Genomic DNA, 16666 nt, shown 5'->3' on the forward strand with positions numbered 1-16666 from the left:
ATCAAAACTTTGGAGTCCAGTCCCTGGACCAATTATGTACCTCTGTAATCTTTTGACTACCGCCCACAGGATGGGTATGGGGTGCATAATAAACATATTAAACTATTATTGTGTTACATTTGTCATGTAATATTTATATTACTTATATTATTATAGACGCGGCAGCGGCAAGCGGCAACAGGAACCTTGTCCTCAATTTTTGCTTCTACCTGAGGTTCCCAGCAGCCCTGTGATGGCCTAATCAAGACCCACATAACACTAACATGTGTGGATAAGAAAAGCTTTTGACACAGTAGACCACGACATCCTACTCCACAAACTTGACCATTATGGTATAAGAGGCCATGCGCTTGCATATTTCAAATCCTACCTTACTAATAGGTATCAGTTTTTTTTTTTATTCGCCGGTATTCAGTATGTCACCATTAAAGACACAGCATCATCAACACGGCCACTTGATACTGGAGTTCCGCAGGGAAGTGTCCTTGGACCCCTGCTCTTCCTTATTTACATCAATGATCTTCCAAACGTATCCCAATATCTGAAACCCATTCTCTTTGCTGACAACACGAGTTAGGTCATCTCTCACCCTAATCTTGCCACCCTCAACACCATTGTTAAAGAGATGCTCAAAATATCAACTTGGATGACAGCCAATAAACTTACACTTAACACTGACAAAAGCTACTATATTATGTTTGGTAGCAGAGCAGGTGTTGCGCAACTTAACATTAAGATCGACAACACTCTAATTGCCAGACATAATGAGGGCAAATTCCTTGGCCTATACCTTGACAACAACCTGAATTTCAGCACCCATATCCAATACATAACAAAAAAAAATATCCAAAACAGTTGGGATCTTTTCCAAGATACGACACTACGTGCCGCAAACTGCCCTTCTCACACTATACCATTCACTCATTTATCCATACCTCACCTATGCTATTTGTGCTTGGGGATCAACTGCAGCAACACACCTAAAGCCAATAATAACCCAACGAAAAGCCGCAGTGAGAATAATCACTAAATCCCATCCCTGGCAACACACACCCCCACTCTTCATAGATCTAAACTTACGCCATGTTCAGAACATCCACACTTACTACTGTGCAATCTACAGGACCTTAAATTCCAATATTAATCTTGACCTAAAACGCTTTCTTGATAGTTTTGACAGGACCCATAGGCATAACACCAGACACAAACATCTCTACGACATTCCCGTGTCCGACTAAACCTTTACAAAAATTCAGTGTATGTCAAAGGCCCTAAAATCTGGAACACCCTACCTGAAAACTCTAGAACTGCTGACACATTCATCACCTTCAAAACTACCGTTAGAAAACATCTTATCTCCCTCATACACCCCGTCAACTAACTACATGAAAACCACCTGGTGGTTCACACTTACACTCACTCACTCACCCATTTGACTATAAGCACAGAAATACGTATCTTAATCTTAAAATAATGATTCCTAACTAGTCATAAGTTTGCATGTGATACTCCAATATAGAAACTATGTATTATGCCAAAACAAAAGCATACACATTGCTAAACTCACAAACTAGTATTTAGTCACTTAGTATTTAGTCAACTTACTCCACGATTTGTAATAATTTAGGGTTAAGAATTAATCTAAGTTCGCCCGAAACGCCTAGCCATGCTAGGTGTTCTAGTGGCCCCCTCTGTAATTAGTATTTTATTACATGTAAACCACACAATAACCAAAATCGGGTTGACCGTCAGACATTGTCACACACTGGTCGCTCAACGGGCGCTGGCGACGGAGTGTTGTGCTCGCTCTCTGTGTGAAAGTGTCTCCTTTCCTTTCGTGCGCTCATTTACCCTGGATATATTTGACAAAATGGAGTCTGAATCGGTTGTAACAGGAATTCAAGCCAACGGCGGCTCTAACGTTGAGTGGGACACCTCTCCAGCGGACGCCTCTAGCTCGGGGGCAATCGACCTGCGCTGTATCATAAACCCTTTGGTTGACCTGATCTACTGGCGTGATTTGAAGAAGACTGCTGTAGTTTTTGGAGCATTCCTTGCGCTCCTTATATCTCTGGCCTATGTATCCTTAATTTTTGTAGTGTCCTACACTTCGCTGATCGTCCTTACTGTAACCATTATCTATAGAGTTTACAAAAATATTATGCAGGCAATTCAGAAGCCTCAAGATGGACACCCTTTCAAGAGCCTCCTGGAATTGGATACTGACCTACCTCAAGAAAAGGCACGTGATTTCAGTGATGCCTTTGTGAATTGGTTCAACCCTGTCTTTTCTGAAATCAAACGACTTTTCCTTGTGGAAGATCTTGTTGACTGTCAAATTTGGTTGCTTGCTTTGGTGTCTGACATACGTTGGGTCTTGGTTCAACGGACTGACCTTGGTAACCCTGGCTGTGGTAGCACTCTTTACTCTCCTCAAGGTGTACGAACAAAACCAGGCTCAGATTGATCAGTATGTGGGCCTTGTTCGCAACCAGGTGAACGATGTCATGTCGAAGGTAAAGGCTGCTCTTCCGATTGGAAATAAAGAAAAGACCCAGTAAGAATGTTAGTCACGTGTGATATCCTGTGTGCATCTCTGTTTGTGTGCTACATCGAACCACTGGTGCGTTGCAGCATCTGCACCAACTTCGACATCTGCGTATTCTCGTCAGTATGCGAAGAGTGATCCCGGTGGAGAACCAACCTAGTGTTGTGGCCAACTGTGCACTACTCCCTTCCTTCACAATATGTTTTATGCTGGGAATATACCATATTGTAATTAATCCTGATAGTATGTGGACTTTGTTAAATTGCTAAAAGCTTTATCGTTTATAACCTGATATACAAGTTAATTAAAAAGACTGAAACCCAGCAAGCTGTTCTTGTGAGGTTTAAGGAGATTAGAGACTACTATTTTGTGAATAAAGAGGCACATAATGAATGAAATTGCCACTTCCAGCTGATACTACTAGTGCTATTGAGATGCTCAGTTGATGCTATCGTGCCTCTTGTCACCCTATTTCTGATTCTCACCTTTGCTTGCTTGTCTTGGTCAGAAGATTGTGTAGCATTGAGGGCATACATAATATATTAGGTGTTCTGTATGTGTACTCGAAACATCGTGAATACTGAAATGCTGTCAAACCCCCCTCCCTATACAACACAATCAAGGGTGAGGAATAGTCCAAGATACACCACTCTACTATATAGTCGTTGCATAACTGTTTTCTGTAGAATAAATTTTCTTGATTTTTAACACTAGAGACTTGAAGGGCGTATCAATGCAATCACGTTAAGTTGGTTTAGTTCTTACATGCTTGGATATGACTGTCTTATGGTTAATGTAGAAAATTGCCATATAGTGCAAGAGATATGTTGCCATTCGTCACTCTTCTGAAATATGTCCTCATAGTTTATAATCTTAATGTTTTTTTTATTTTTATATAGAAATTGATATCTGTTGTACCCACATGCATATACTTTTATAAATATGCAAATAGTTTTGATTTTTATATATAATCACTTCCATAATTATGTATGGGAAAACCTGCTTCCAGTTTTGATGGGTGTTCTCTTGTGTCTGAAGTGAGAAATTTTCCTCCAAACTTTGATAGTGTTGTTGCTTGCCACAGCTGTTTAATTAAAGAGTTTCAGTATACATTTTCAGTGTCATCATAAATATGAAGGCAAGGATTCAGAGGCAATATAAATTTAAGGTTTCATTTATGCATTGAACAGTAGAGGAACATTCATGAATCCCTACTTTATGAAATATTTAACAGAACACAATTGTGGAGATGCAAACATGTGAAGATTTTATTTATATTTGGGAAATGGGTAGGAAAACAAATATAAAAAAAGGAAAAAAATCTCTGAAAAGGTTTTCTAAACACCTGTAAGTGTTCTTTCATATTGCATATTACTGTCACAAACAGTAAACTTGCTGTACTACCAAATAAAACATCAGTGATAAAAAAATCTGTAAACCCCGCATTGTAATCCTTATAGAGAATAAACTTTGATTTGATTTGAATGTGAGTGTTTGAGGTGAACTCTGAAAGTTAGTTTAGTTTAATGTTTATTATGCACCCCATACCCATCCTGTGGGCGGTAGTCACCCCATACCCATCCTGTGGGCGGTAGTCACTCCATACCCATCCTGTGGGCGGTAGTCATAAGATTACAGAGGTACATAATTGGTCCAGGGACTGGACTCCAAAGTTCTGATAGCTGAGCAAGTTACAGAGGTAATGAACTCACAATTACAAAGGTAATGAACTCACAGTTACAAAGGTAATGAACTCACAATTTACAAAGGTAATGAACACACAATTTACAAAGGTAATGAACTCCAGGTAGGTCTGGTCACAATCATGACAAGTTACAAAGGTATTTACAGATTACAGAGGTACATAAAGGGTCCAGAGACTGGCCCCTAAAGTTTTGATAGCTGAACTAGGTACAAATGTAATGAACTCACAAGTTACAAAGGTAATGAATCCTGTAAGAATGGTTACGTTTATACATGGCTACAATCATGAACAAATTATAGAGTAATGAGCAATTCACACTTCCACACCCGGTCACAACTGTAATGAGTTATTGGTGCAAATATTGATTGTTGAGTCACACACACACACAAACTCATACACACACACACACCCACCCACCCACACACACACACACACACACACACACTCATACACACACACACGCACACACACACACACACACACACACACACACACACACACACACACACACACACACACACACACACACACACACACACACACACACACACACACACACACACACACACACACTATGATGTGTTGACGATTACAGGATGTGAAGCATGTTGCTTCTCACCTTCCTCACCACTGACCTTATCAATAACAACGTCCATATGAAGGTCAGACTCAGCAAACTCAGGAACAAAAACTGATACAAAAATAAGGCTGGCATCTTTATCCAGCGTCCTGCGTCAAGGAAAATGCTGAGTGCCATCCAGGGTAAGACACAACAGCGGGTCAAGACCCACAGAAAGCAGAAGGCTACAGAGAAAAGCTCACTTGCCTTCTTGTAACCTGCGTATTTACACATCTTCTTTGCATGTAACGCTACATCAGAATATTCATGGATGAACAGAATAAGAGTTGCTATTCTAATGAGGCCGCAAATCCAGGTAAACACTATGAGAAGAACAGTGACAATATGATGAAAGGTTATCTTAATATTGGTAGGATTTTGTCTACTAGGAGGAAGTATGTCCATTATCATTATGGCCCAGTAGTAACCCAACATGATCATAAAATACCAAAAGATGTCGGATGTGACTTCATGGTTTGGGAAATCTTTCCAGCACAATGTGGTGTCCCTCAGCCACGGCTTGGGCAGTGTCACGCATGCTCCAACCACGGCGAACAGGATGTGACAAAATAAATGAAATCCATGATCAATGACTTCCTTGTAGTTGAAATTGTGTCGGCGTTGGAACCAGCACTTGGCCAATGGATCCAGCAAGGGCTGCAAACACCAGTAGCGGAAGAATAAGAACATAATAGCAACCAGCAGCGAGTAGAACCATAGGTCACCAGCTGAAGTATGTATATCCTGCCAAGTGACTCCTTCAGGAAGCCAGAAATCTGACTGCCAGAGGGCAGCATGCAATCTTCCCCACCAGCCTCCCGTCTGCAATGTAAATTATTTACTTAGTGTACAACTGAGGATTACTATAATATTCACAGAATAAACACTAAACCCACAGTGGTAAAGTATAGAGGTGGGTTGTAGTTTGTAATTCAAAAATAGTAGTGATTTCGTTGTGGTTGTTGTAAATTGTAATCAAATCGGTACAGCTTCCACCAACAAATTGTATCTTTATATATTTTGTACAAATATTTAGGGCTATTTGCATTAAACAGGCCTTTTTCAAGCGAGGAATTGATTTGTTTTCTAACCACATTATGCAAAATAAATGCCCAGGTGTATCTATGAAATGGAATAAATGTAAACTACCAACACCAACAGCAATGAATACAACACTGAGTTTATATCGAAGTAAATTAAGATTAATATTCTAGTAAATTATCACAGTGCGGTAAAACAAATTTGAAAACTACTGATGGCGTAACAGAAGCAGTTTTTCAGTTTAATATCTTTATTATGCACACCTGAAGGAGGGGTGATAATGTTGCAGTTTAAAAACTGTAGTGTAAAGCACCCTTCTGGCAAGACAGTGATGGAGTGAATGATGGTGAAAGTTTTTCTTTTTCGGGCCACCCTGCCTTGGTGGGAATCGGCCAGTGTGATAATAATAAAAAATTATGCACCCCATACCCTTCCTGTGGGCGGTAGTCACCCCATACCCATCCTGTGAGAGGTAGTCACCCCATACCCATTCTGTGAGAGGTAGTCACCCCATACCCATCCTGTGAGAGGTAGTCACCCCATACCCATCCTGTGAGAGGTAGTCACCCCATACCCATCCTGTGGGTGGTAGTCACTCCATACCCATCCTGTGGGCGGTAGTCACCCCATACTCATCCTGTGGGCGGTAGTCACCCCATACCCATCCTGTGGGCGGTAGTTACCCCATACCCATCATGTGGGCGGTAGTCACCCCATACCTATCCACTGGGCGGTAGTCACCCAATACCGATCCTCTGGGCGGTAGTCACCCCATACCTATCCACTGGGCGGTAGTCACCCAATACCGATCCTCTGGGCGGTAGTCACCCTATACCTATCCACTGGGCGGTAGTCACCCCATACCCATCCTGTGGGCGGTAGTTACCCCATACCCATCATGTGGGCGGTAGTCACCCCATACCTATCCACTGGGCGGTAGTCACCCAATACCGATCCTCTGGGCGGTAGTCACCCTATACCTATCCACTGGGCGGTAGTCACCCCATACCGATCCTCTGGGCGGTAGTCACCCCATACCCATCCTGTGGGCGGTAGTCACCCCATACCCATCCTGTGGGCGGTAGTTACCCCATACCCATCCTCTGGGCGGTAGTCACCCCATACCTATCCACTGGGCGGTAGTCACCCAATACCGATCCTCTGGGTGGTAGTCACCCCATACCCATTCTCTGGATGGTAGTCACCCCATACCCATCTTGTGGGCGGTAGTTAAAAGATTACAAAGGTGAATATTAAAATGGTATAAAATACCGACAGATTGTTAGGTAAGATGCATATGCAACAGTTAGGTGTCTTTATTTCGAAACGTTTCGAATTCTTCAAAACTTGTCCAATCTTTGGACGAAGACCTACTTAGATTTGTGGATGGTTCCACTATGACCCCGCCTCCTGCTTCGCCTTACCTGACTACAGTATACAAGCCACGTCTACGGCCCTGTGTTGTACTTTCTACAAGACTGATCGACTGAACACAGCGACTCCAGGCTGAGGGACTGATTACCTCAAACTCCTCTCCTTATACCTTCCTGCTTTGTATTAAACTGATGAACCCACTTTGTGGCGAAACGTTTCTTCAGTAAAGATTCCCATAAGATGCATAAGTGTCTCAATTCTTCAACGTCAGAACATAAAGAAGGAGACTAAAATAGCTTGAATCCATGCTTGAGGCTGACTGACGTGCCCGGGCTGGGAAAGAAACTTGGCTTGTGAACCAGGCTGCCCAGTTTATGTGGCATTTGTGGCCTAGTGGATAAAAGAGCTGCATAGAAATTTTGTCCGTCCAGTAGCAGTATCGAGTCCAGCTGACTACGATATCTATTTATCTATCTATTTCTCTCTCTCTCTCTCTCTCTCTCTCTATATATATATATATATATATATATATATATATATATATATATATATATATATATATATATATATATTCGAGTAGTAGGTTAGTAGACAGCAACCACCCAGGGAAATACTACCGTCCTGCCAGATGACTGTGAAACAGAAACCTGTAACTGTTTTGCATGATGGTAGGATTGCTGGTTTCTTTTTCTGTCTCATAAACACGCTAGATAACAGGGATATCTAGCTACTCCTACTTACACTTTGGTCACTTCACAGACAAATATATATATATATATATATATATATATATATATATATATATATATATATATATATATATATATATATATATATATATATATATATATATATATATATATATATATATATATATATATATATATATATATATATATATATATATATATATATATATATATATATATATATATATATATATATATATATATATATATATATATATATATATATATATATATATATATATATATATATATATATATATATATATATATATATATATATAATATATATATATATATATATATATATATATATATATATATATATATATATATATATATATATATATATATATATATATATATATATATATATATATATATATATATATATATATATATATATATATATATATATATATATATATATATATATATATATATATATATATATATATATATATATATATATATATATATATATATTTTATATATATATATATTATATATATATATATATATATATATATATATATATATATATATATATATATATATATATATATATATATATATATATATATATATATATATATATATTTGATTTAGTCTGACTAAATCAAAATGTTATCCCTAAGATAACAGATTGCTCATGCCAAAGTCGGTTTCTTGCATATTGTTTTAAGTAAATTTCTCAATTGCTTTATTATAATAGGTTATTTTTAAATTAGTCCAGGCTAGGCTCGGTTAGGTAAAATTAGGTTAGGTTTGACTGGGTTAGGCTTGATTATATAATGTCGTTTATTGAGAAAAATTATCTTCCTTAAACTTATAACATACCACAACGCCAATAATTAAAATATTATAAAGACGAACTCTACAATAGTTATATAATCATTGTTTGATGTCTTAGTCACAATGAAATACTGACTTAGATGAGAAGGATGGTGTTGTATGGTAGGACCCCTCAAAGGGGGGGGTTCCTTGACGCTGGTGAGGGGCTCTTGATCTAGGGAATTGGATCTGTGCTCCGGTTCCTTGAATCAAGTCTGAATACCTTCCGTCCCTCCCCCACATGCGCTATATAATCCTACGGGTTTAGCGCTCCCCATAACTATAATAATTATATATTGTATGGTAGGACAAAGACAGAGCAGAACAAGATAATATTTATATAAGGTTTCAATCACAGGTTTGCGTTTTTCAATGACAATATTGAGGGAAGCGCTAAACCTCTAGGAGGTTTGGATAATGAGGTAATGAGATTTGACCCAAGGAAAAGGCAGCTAAATTCTCTTAATCAAGAGCCCTTCACCGGAATCAAGGCGCCTCCCTCGAAGGCTCATGACTTGAAAAATCTCACCTTTAAGAGAGACATTGTCCAGATATACTGAAGACACAATTGTTGTAGCTTCTTGTAACTGCTATATCTTTTGCTGTCCTCTTGTCTCAGACCAACACCTGGCTGTTAAAAACAACAACACATTTATTTATTTATTTATTTATTTGAACATAATACAGAGAAGTACAAGGAATACAATTTTTTAAAGTGCAACATGCTGAAGCCCCTTGTATGCAGAGCATTATGGGCAGGCTTAAAATTAACTTAAGATTAACTAAGCAATGATATATTCAGTGGTACAAAAATTATTGTAAAACAGATAACAATTTAGTACAAATGAGTATTACAAAGACAGGTCACATGGTCATTTACTGTGTTGCTGTGTAATCAGTAGAATGGAGTATTATGTTACGTAATGAAGAATAGTAACAAAGTTTGATTGGGTAACAGGTTGACATTTATGATACAATAATGAGATACATATATGAGATACAATTTATGAGATACAATTATTCAGTATTTATTTAGTTGTGGGTGAGTAAGTGATTTTTGAGAAGAGACTTGAATTTATAAACAGACAGTGTTTCTTTTATATTCACAGGTAATGAATTCCAGATTTAAGGGCCTTTTATGTGCATTGAATTTTTGCAGTGTGAGATGGACTCGAGGAACATCAAAGAGTGATCTGTGCCTTGTGTTATGGTCATGTGTTCTGTTGAGGTTGGCAAGGAGATGTTTGAGGGGAGGGTTTATGTCCGAGTTAAGTGTTCTATATATGTAGTAGGTGCAGAGTTTTGAATATTGGTGGAGTGTGCTGCCTATAGTGAGAATTTGTTATCATTCTGACTGCAGCCTTTTGTTGGGTAATTAGTGGTCTGAGATGGTTTATTGTTGTTGAGCCCCATGCACAAATTCCATAGGTGAGATAGGGGTAAATAAGTGAGTGATATAAGGCCAGGAGGGCTGACTGTGGAACATAGTACCGTATCTTCGATAGTATGCCTACGGTCTTGGAAATTTTTTGGGAAATTTGTTGTATATGGGTTTGAAATTTGAGTCTATTATCAAGGTGGATTCCTAGGAATTTTCCCTCTGTGAGCTTTGTGATAGGTGATCCGTTTATCATTATGTTAAGAGACACATCTGCAGCTCTGTTACCAAACTGAATGTAGTAGGTTTTGTCAATGTTTAGAGTAAGTTTGTTGGTCCTCATCCAGGTTGATATTTTCTGTAATTCAGTATTTACAGTATTGGCTAGCATGACTGGTCTCGGGTGAGAGTAGACGTATGTAGTGTCATCTGTCATATCAATATCGTAAGAGCTTCAGCCTGAGTTTACTAATATAACAAATTCCTTCACTACAATTAATTAAAATCGCTACATAATATCAAAAGAAGAGATAACAGACCATCAGACCATCACAGTAGTTACTTGAAGGGACGTACACCAACTGTTTACAGAATGTCTTACATTCACAGTTGTCTGAAATATCAATTCGAATACTGGTATAGATACGTTTCTTAGAAACAACGCTATTATATACATTTATATATATATATATATATATATATATATATATATATATATATATATATATATATATATATATATATATATATTTATATATATATATATATATATATATATATATATATATTTTTTTTTTTTTTTTTTTCAACAAGTCGGCCGTCTCCCACCAAGGCAGGGTGACCCAAAAAAGAAAGAAAAAATCCCCAAAAAGAAAATACTTTCATCATCATTCAACACTTTCACCACACTCGCACATTATCACTGTTTTTGCAGAGGTGCTCAGAATACAACAGTCTAGAAGCATACACATATAAAGATACACAACATATCCCTCCAAACTGCCAATATCCCAAACCCCTCCTTTAAAGTGCAGGCATTGTACTTCCCATTTCCAGGACTCAAGTCCGACTATATGAAAATAACCGGTTTCCCTGAATCCCTTCACTAAATATTACCCTGCTCACACTCCAACAGATCGTCAGGTCCCAAGTACCATTCGTCTCCATTCACTCCTATCTAACACGCTCACGCACGCTTGCTGGAAGTCCAAGCCCCTTACCCACAAAACCTCCTTTACCCCCTCTCTCCAACCCTTTCGAGGACGACCCCTACCCCGCCTTCCTTCCCCTATAGATTTATATGCTTTCCATGTCATTCTACTTTGATCCATTCTCTCTAAATGACCAAACCACCTCAACAACCCCTCTTCTGCCCTCTGACTAATACTTTTATTAACTCCACACCTTCTCCTAATTTCCACACTCCGAATTTTCTGCATAATATTTACACCACATATTGCCCTTAAACGGGACATCTCCACTGCCTCCAACCGTCTCCTCGCTGCTGCATTTACCACCCAAGCTTCACACCCATATAAGAGTGTTGGTACTACTATACTTTCATACATTCCCTTCTTTGCCTCCATAGATAACGTTTTTTGACTCCACATATACCTCAACGCACCACTCACCTTTTTTCCCTCATCAATTCTATGATTAACCTCATCCTTCATAAATCCATCCGCCGACACGTCAACTCCCAAGTATCTGAAAACATTTACTTCTTCCATACTCCTCCTCCCCAATTTGATATCCAATTTTTCTTTATCTAAATCATTTGACACCTTCATCACCTTACTCTTTTCTATGTTCACTTTCAACTTTCTACCTTTACACACATTCCCAAACTCATCCACTAACCTTTGCAATTTTTCTTTAGAATCTCCCATAAGCACAGTATCATCAGCAAAAAGTAACTGTGTCAATTCCCATTTTGAATTTGATTCCCCATAATTTAATCCCACCCCTCTCCCAAACACCCTAGCATTTACTTCCTTTACAACCCCATCTATAAATATATTAAACAACCATGGTGACATTACACATCCCTGTCTAAGACCTACTTTTACCGGGAAGTAGTCTCCCTCTCTTCTACACACCCTAACCTGAGCCTCACTATCCTCATAAAAACTCTTTACAGCATTTAATAACTTACCACCTATTCCATATACTTGCAACATCTGCCACATTGCTCCTCTATCCACTCTATCATATGCCTTTTCTAAATCCATAAATGCAATAAAAACTTCCCTATCTTTATCTAAATACTGTTCACATATATGCTTCAATGTAAACACTTGATCTACACATCCCCTACCCACTCTAAAACCTCCTTGCTCATCCGCAATCCTACATTCTGTCTTACCTCTAATTCTTTCAATTATAACCCTACCGTACGCTTTTCCTGGTATACTCAGTAAGCTTATTCCTCTATAATTTTTACAGTCTCTTTTGTCCCGTTTCCCTTTATATAAAGGGACTATACATGCTCTCTGCCAATCCCTAGGTACCTTCCCCTCTTTCATACATTTATTAAACAAAAGTACCAACCACTCCAACACTATATCCCCCCCTGCTTTTAACATTTCTGTCATGATCCCATCAGTTCCAGCTGCTTTACCCCCTTTCATTTTACGTAATGCCTCACGTACCTCCCCCACACTTACATTCTGCTCTTCTTCACTCCTAAAAGATGGTATACCTCCCTGACCAGTGCATGAAATTACTGCCTCTGTTTCTTCCTTAACATTTAAAAGTTCCTCAAAATATTCTCGCCATCTACCCAATACCTCCATCTCCCCATCTACTAACTCCCCTACTCTGTTTTTAACTGACAAATCCATATTTTCCCTAGGCTTTCTTAACTTGTTTAACTCACTCCAAAATTTTTTCTTATTTTCATTAAAATTTCTTGACAGTGCCTCTCCCACTCTATCATCTGCTCTCCTTTTGCACTCTCTCACCACTCTCTTTACCTTTCTTTTACTCTCCATATACTCTGCTCTTCTTATAACACTTCTGCTTTGTAAAAACCTCTCATAAGCTACCTTTTTCTCTTTTATCACACCCTTTACTTCATCATTCCACCAATCACTCCTCTTTCCTCCTGCCCCCACCCTCCTATAACCACAAACTTCTGCCCCACATTCTAATACTGCATTTTTAAAAATATTCCAACCCTCTTCAACCCCCCCACTACTCATCTTTGCACTAGCCCACCTTTCTGCCAATAGTCGCTTATATCTCACCCGAACTTCCTCCTCCCTTAGTTTATACACTTTCACCTCCCTCTTACTTGTTGTTGCCACCTTCCTCTTTTCCCATCTACCTCTTACTATAACTGTAGCTACAACTAAATAATGATCCGATATATCAGTTGCCCCTCTATAAACATGTACATCCTGGAGCCTACCCATCAACCTTTTATCATACCTTGTATATTTATTTATCCTCTTTTTCATAAAATATGTATTACTTATTACCAAATTTCTTTCTACACATAGCTCAATTAAAGGCTCCCCATTTACATTTACCCCTGGCACCCCAAATTTACCTACTACTCCTTCCATAACATTTTTACCCACTTTAGCATTGAAATCCCCAACCACCATTACTCTCACACTTGATTCAAAACTCCCCACGCATTCACTCAACATTTCCCAAAATCTCTCTCTCTCCTCTACACTTCTCTCTTCTCCAGGTGCATACACGCTTATTATAACCCACTTTTCACATCCAATCTTTATTTTACTCCACATAATCCTTGAATTAATACATTTATAGTCCCTCTTTTCCTGCCATAGCTTATCCTTCAACATTATTGCTACTCCTTCTTTAGCTCTAACTCTATTTGAAACCCCTGACCTAATCCCATTTATTCCTCTCCACTGAAACTCTCCCACCCCCTTCAGCTTTGTTTCACTTAAAGCCAGGACATCCAGCTTCTTCTCATTCATAACATCCACAATCATCTCTTTCTTATCATTTGCACAACATCCACGCACATTCAGACTTCCCACTTTGACAATTTTCTTCTTCTTATTCTTTTTAGTAATCTTTACAGGAAAAGGGGTTACTAGCCCATTGTTCCCGGCATTTTAGTTGACTTTTACAACACGCATGGCTTACGGAGGAAAGATTCTTATTCCACTTCCCCATGGATATAAAAGGAAAAGTAATAAGACCAAGAACTATTAAGATAAAATCAAAGAAAACTCAGATGAGTGTGTATAAATAAATGTGTACATGTATGTGTAGTGTGACCTAAGTGTAAGTATATATATATATATATATATATATATATATATATATATATATTATATATATATATATATATATATATATATATATATATATATATATATATATATATTGGGTCCAATTTCTTCGCATTTTTTTTTTTTTTTTTGAGTGTAGGTATGTGAAAAGTAGATAAAAAATAAATTTCATGAAGATTGGTCAAAACACACACACAAAATAATGTGGTAGTATTTATCTACATGAATGCAAATATTTTTTAGGTAGTAGGTTGGTAGACAGCAACCACCCAGGGAGGTACTGCCGTCCTGCCACGTGAGTGTAAAACGAAAGCCTGTAATTGTTTTACATGATGGTAGGATTGCTGGTGTCCTTTTTTCTGTCTCATAAACATACAAGATTTCAGGTGTGATGAATGGTTTGAAAAACCGACAAGATTTCAGGTACGTTTGCCACTTCTACTTACACTTAGGTCACACTACACATACATGTGCAAGCATATATAACCAGGCTGTCTACACATATATATATACACACACCCCTCTGGGTTTTCTGCTATTTTCTTTCTAGTTCTTGTTCTTGTTTATTTCCTCTTATCTTCATGGGGAAGTGGAACAGAATTCTTCCTCCGTAGGCCATGCGTGTTGTAAGAGGCGACTAAAATGCTGGGAGCAAGGGGCTAGTAACCCCTTCTCCTGTATAAATTACTAAATTTGAAAAGAGAAACTTTTAAGATTTAGATTAGATTTTGCCACCGAAGTGGCTAGTTTATTGTGCACCCCATATCCATCCTGTGGACGGTAGCGCGAGAGCATATGGATACACAAAAGGCCTAGGAACTAGGCCCCAAAGGGTTAACAGGAATACATATGGATTTATATCTACATATCTATAGTTCACTTATCTGTTACAAGCAAATTTAGGAAATTTGCTTAGTATATCTGGTATCTTATTTTCATTAATAAGATATCTTGACATGTCACATAGGTTATTATACTGTCTGTCTCTGTATTCCTCAATAAGTGGACAATTAAGCACATAGTGTTCAAGAGAGTGACCATATGCCTGATCACATAATTTACATTTAGTTTGATCATCATCTGTGTGTCTCCCAAACTGCCAGAAGTACTTGTAACCAAGCCTAAGCCTGGCCACTACAACATCAGTCAGTCTGTTCACATTGCAAGTTGCTCCATAAACATACTTATCTACGTTCATGTTATCATAGTGGGTTATAGATCTACTCAGGCTTCTAACTGCATTCCTATAACAATCATTTTCATTATTTACTTCTCTCCTAATATTATTCCTAATGCTAGACACAGTTATACCAAAGTTATATTCTACATTCTCCTTCTCGATACTCTTCTTGGCTAACATATCAACTTTATCATGAAGGAGTAATCCAATGTGTGATGGGATCCATAGCAATTGTACATTAATTCCTTTGTCCCTAATTTTTGAGTATCTATACCTGGCTTCCCCAATGAGCATGTTGTTGGAGTCATTATATGAGCCAAGAGCCTTCAATGATGACATAGAATCAGTAATGATGATAGAGTCAAGCTCAGTGTCATAGGTTAGCTTTAGCGCCATTAGGATTGCAAACAATTCAGTTTGCAGTGTAGACGCCCAGTTGTTAATTCTTATGCCTAACTCAACAAATTTATTATCGTTCTTAACTAGGGAGGTGGCAACAAGAGCAGATGCAGCCCTGCCAGAAGACTCCTGTTTAGATCCATCAGTGTATATAACTTGTGATAACTTGTTACTACCAGCTAGGTGAGAAATTTCTTCTTGAGCAGTTGCTCTAACAAGAGATTTAAGGAAGGGATTACTAGCAATGAGCTTCTTGGGAGGGACTTGTAGGTATGTGATATTAAATGAACACATCTTCCATGGAGGGGTGAAATGCTCTTGTTGCCTACAGTGATACAGTTCATGCAGGTTATAAAACTTAATGCAATTGCACGTTTTCACAATCCATTTAGATCTGTGTGTATTTACCTCTAGACACTTGGTAAGATTCACTGTGACAGTGTCTGGTTCGTTTCTCAACATTCTAATACCGAGTACAGTGTTAATTTCAACAATCCTATCACTGATACTAGAAATACCAAGCTCCTTCCTCATGTTAAGAACTTTTGTAGATCTGGGACAGCCA

At 38.1% G+C, this 16666-nt stretch overlaps 2 protein-coding genes across 2 annotated transcripts in view; one reads left to right on the forward strand and one right to left on the reverse strand.

Moving 5' to 3' along the window:
• The first annotated feature begins 40 nt into the window (after positions 1-40).
• Positions 41-3978, forward strand: LOC128689481 (reticulon-1-A-like). The gene is given in 2 exon segments (XM_053777818.2): positions 41-2331; positions 2333-3978. Coding segments are annotated over 2 exon segments (894 nt in total). The 5' UTR covers positions 41-1666; the 3' UTR covers positions 2562-3978.
• A 137-nt stretch (positions 3979-4115) lies between these two features.
• The window catches only part of LOC138852889 (ceramide synthase 2-like), a 47918-nt gene continuing 35367 nt past the window's right edge, over positions 4116-16666 (reverse strand). The window contains exons 2-3 of the mRNA XM_070086416.1: positions 9397-9498; positions 4116-5694 (exon numbers count right to left, since the gene is read on the reverse strand). Of these exons, the coding sequence (XP_069942517.1) occupies positions 4843-5694; positions 9397-9498 (954 nt within the window). The 3' untranslated portion in view covers positions 4116-4842. The remainder of the gene's footprint in view (positions 5695-9396; positions 9499-16666) is intronic.

Source organism: Cherax quadricarinatus, chromosome 18 (genome assembly GCF_038502225.1).
Source record: "Cherax quadricarinatus isolate ZL_2023a chromosome 18, ASM3850222v1, whole genome shotgun sequence".
NCBI lineage: Eukaryota > Metazoa > Arthropoda > Malacostraca > Decapoda > Parastacidae > Cherax > Cherax quadricarinatus.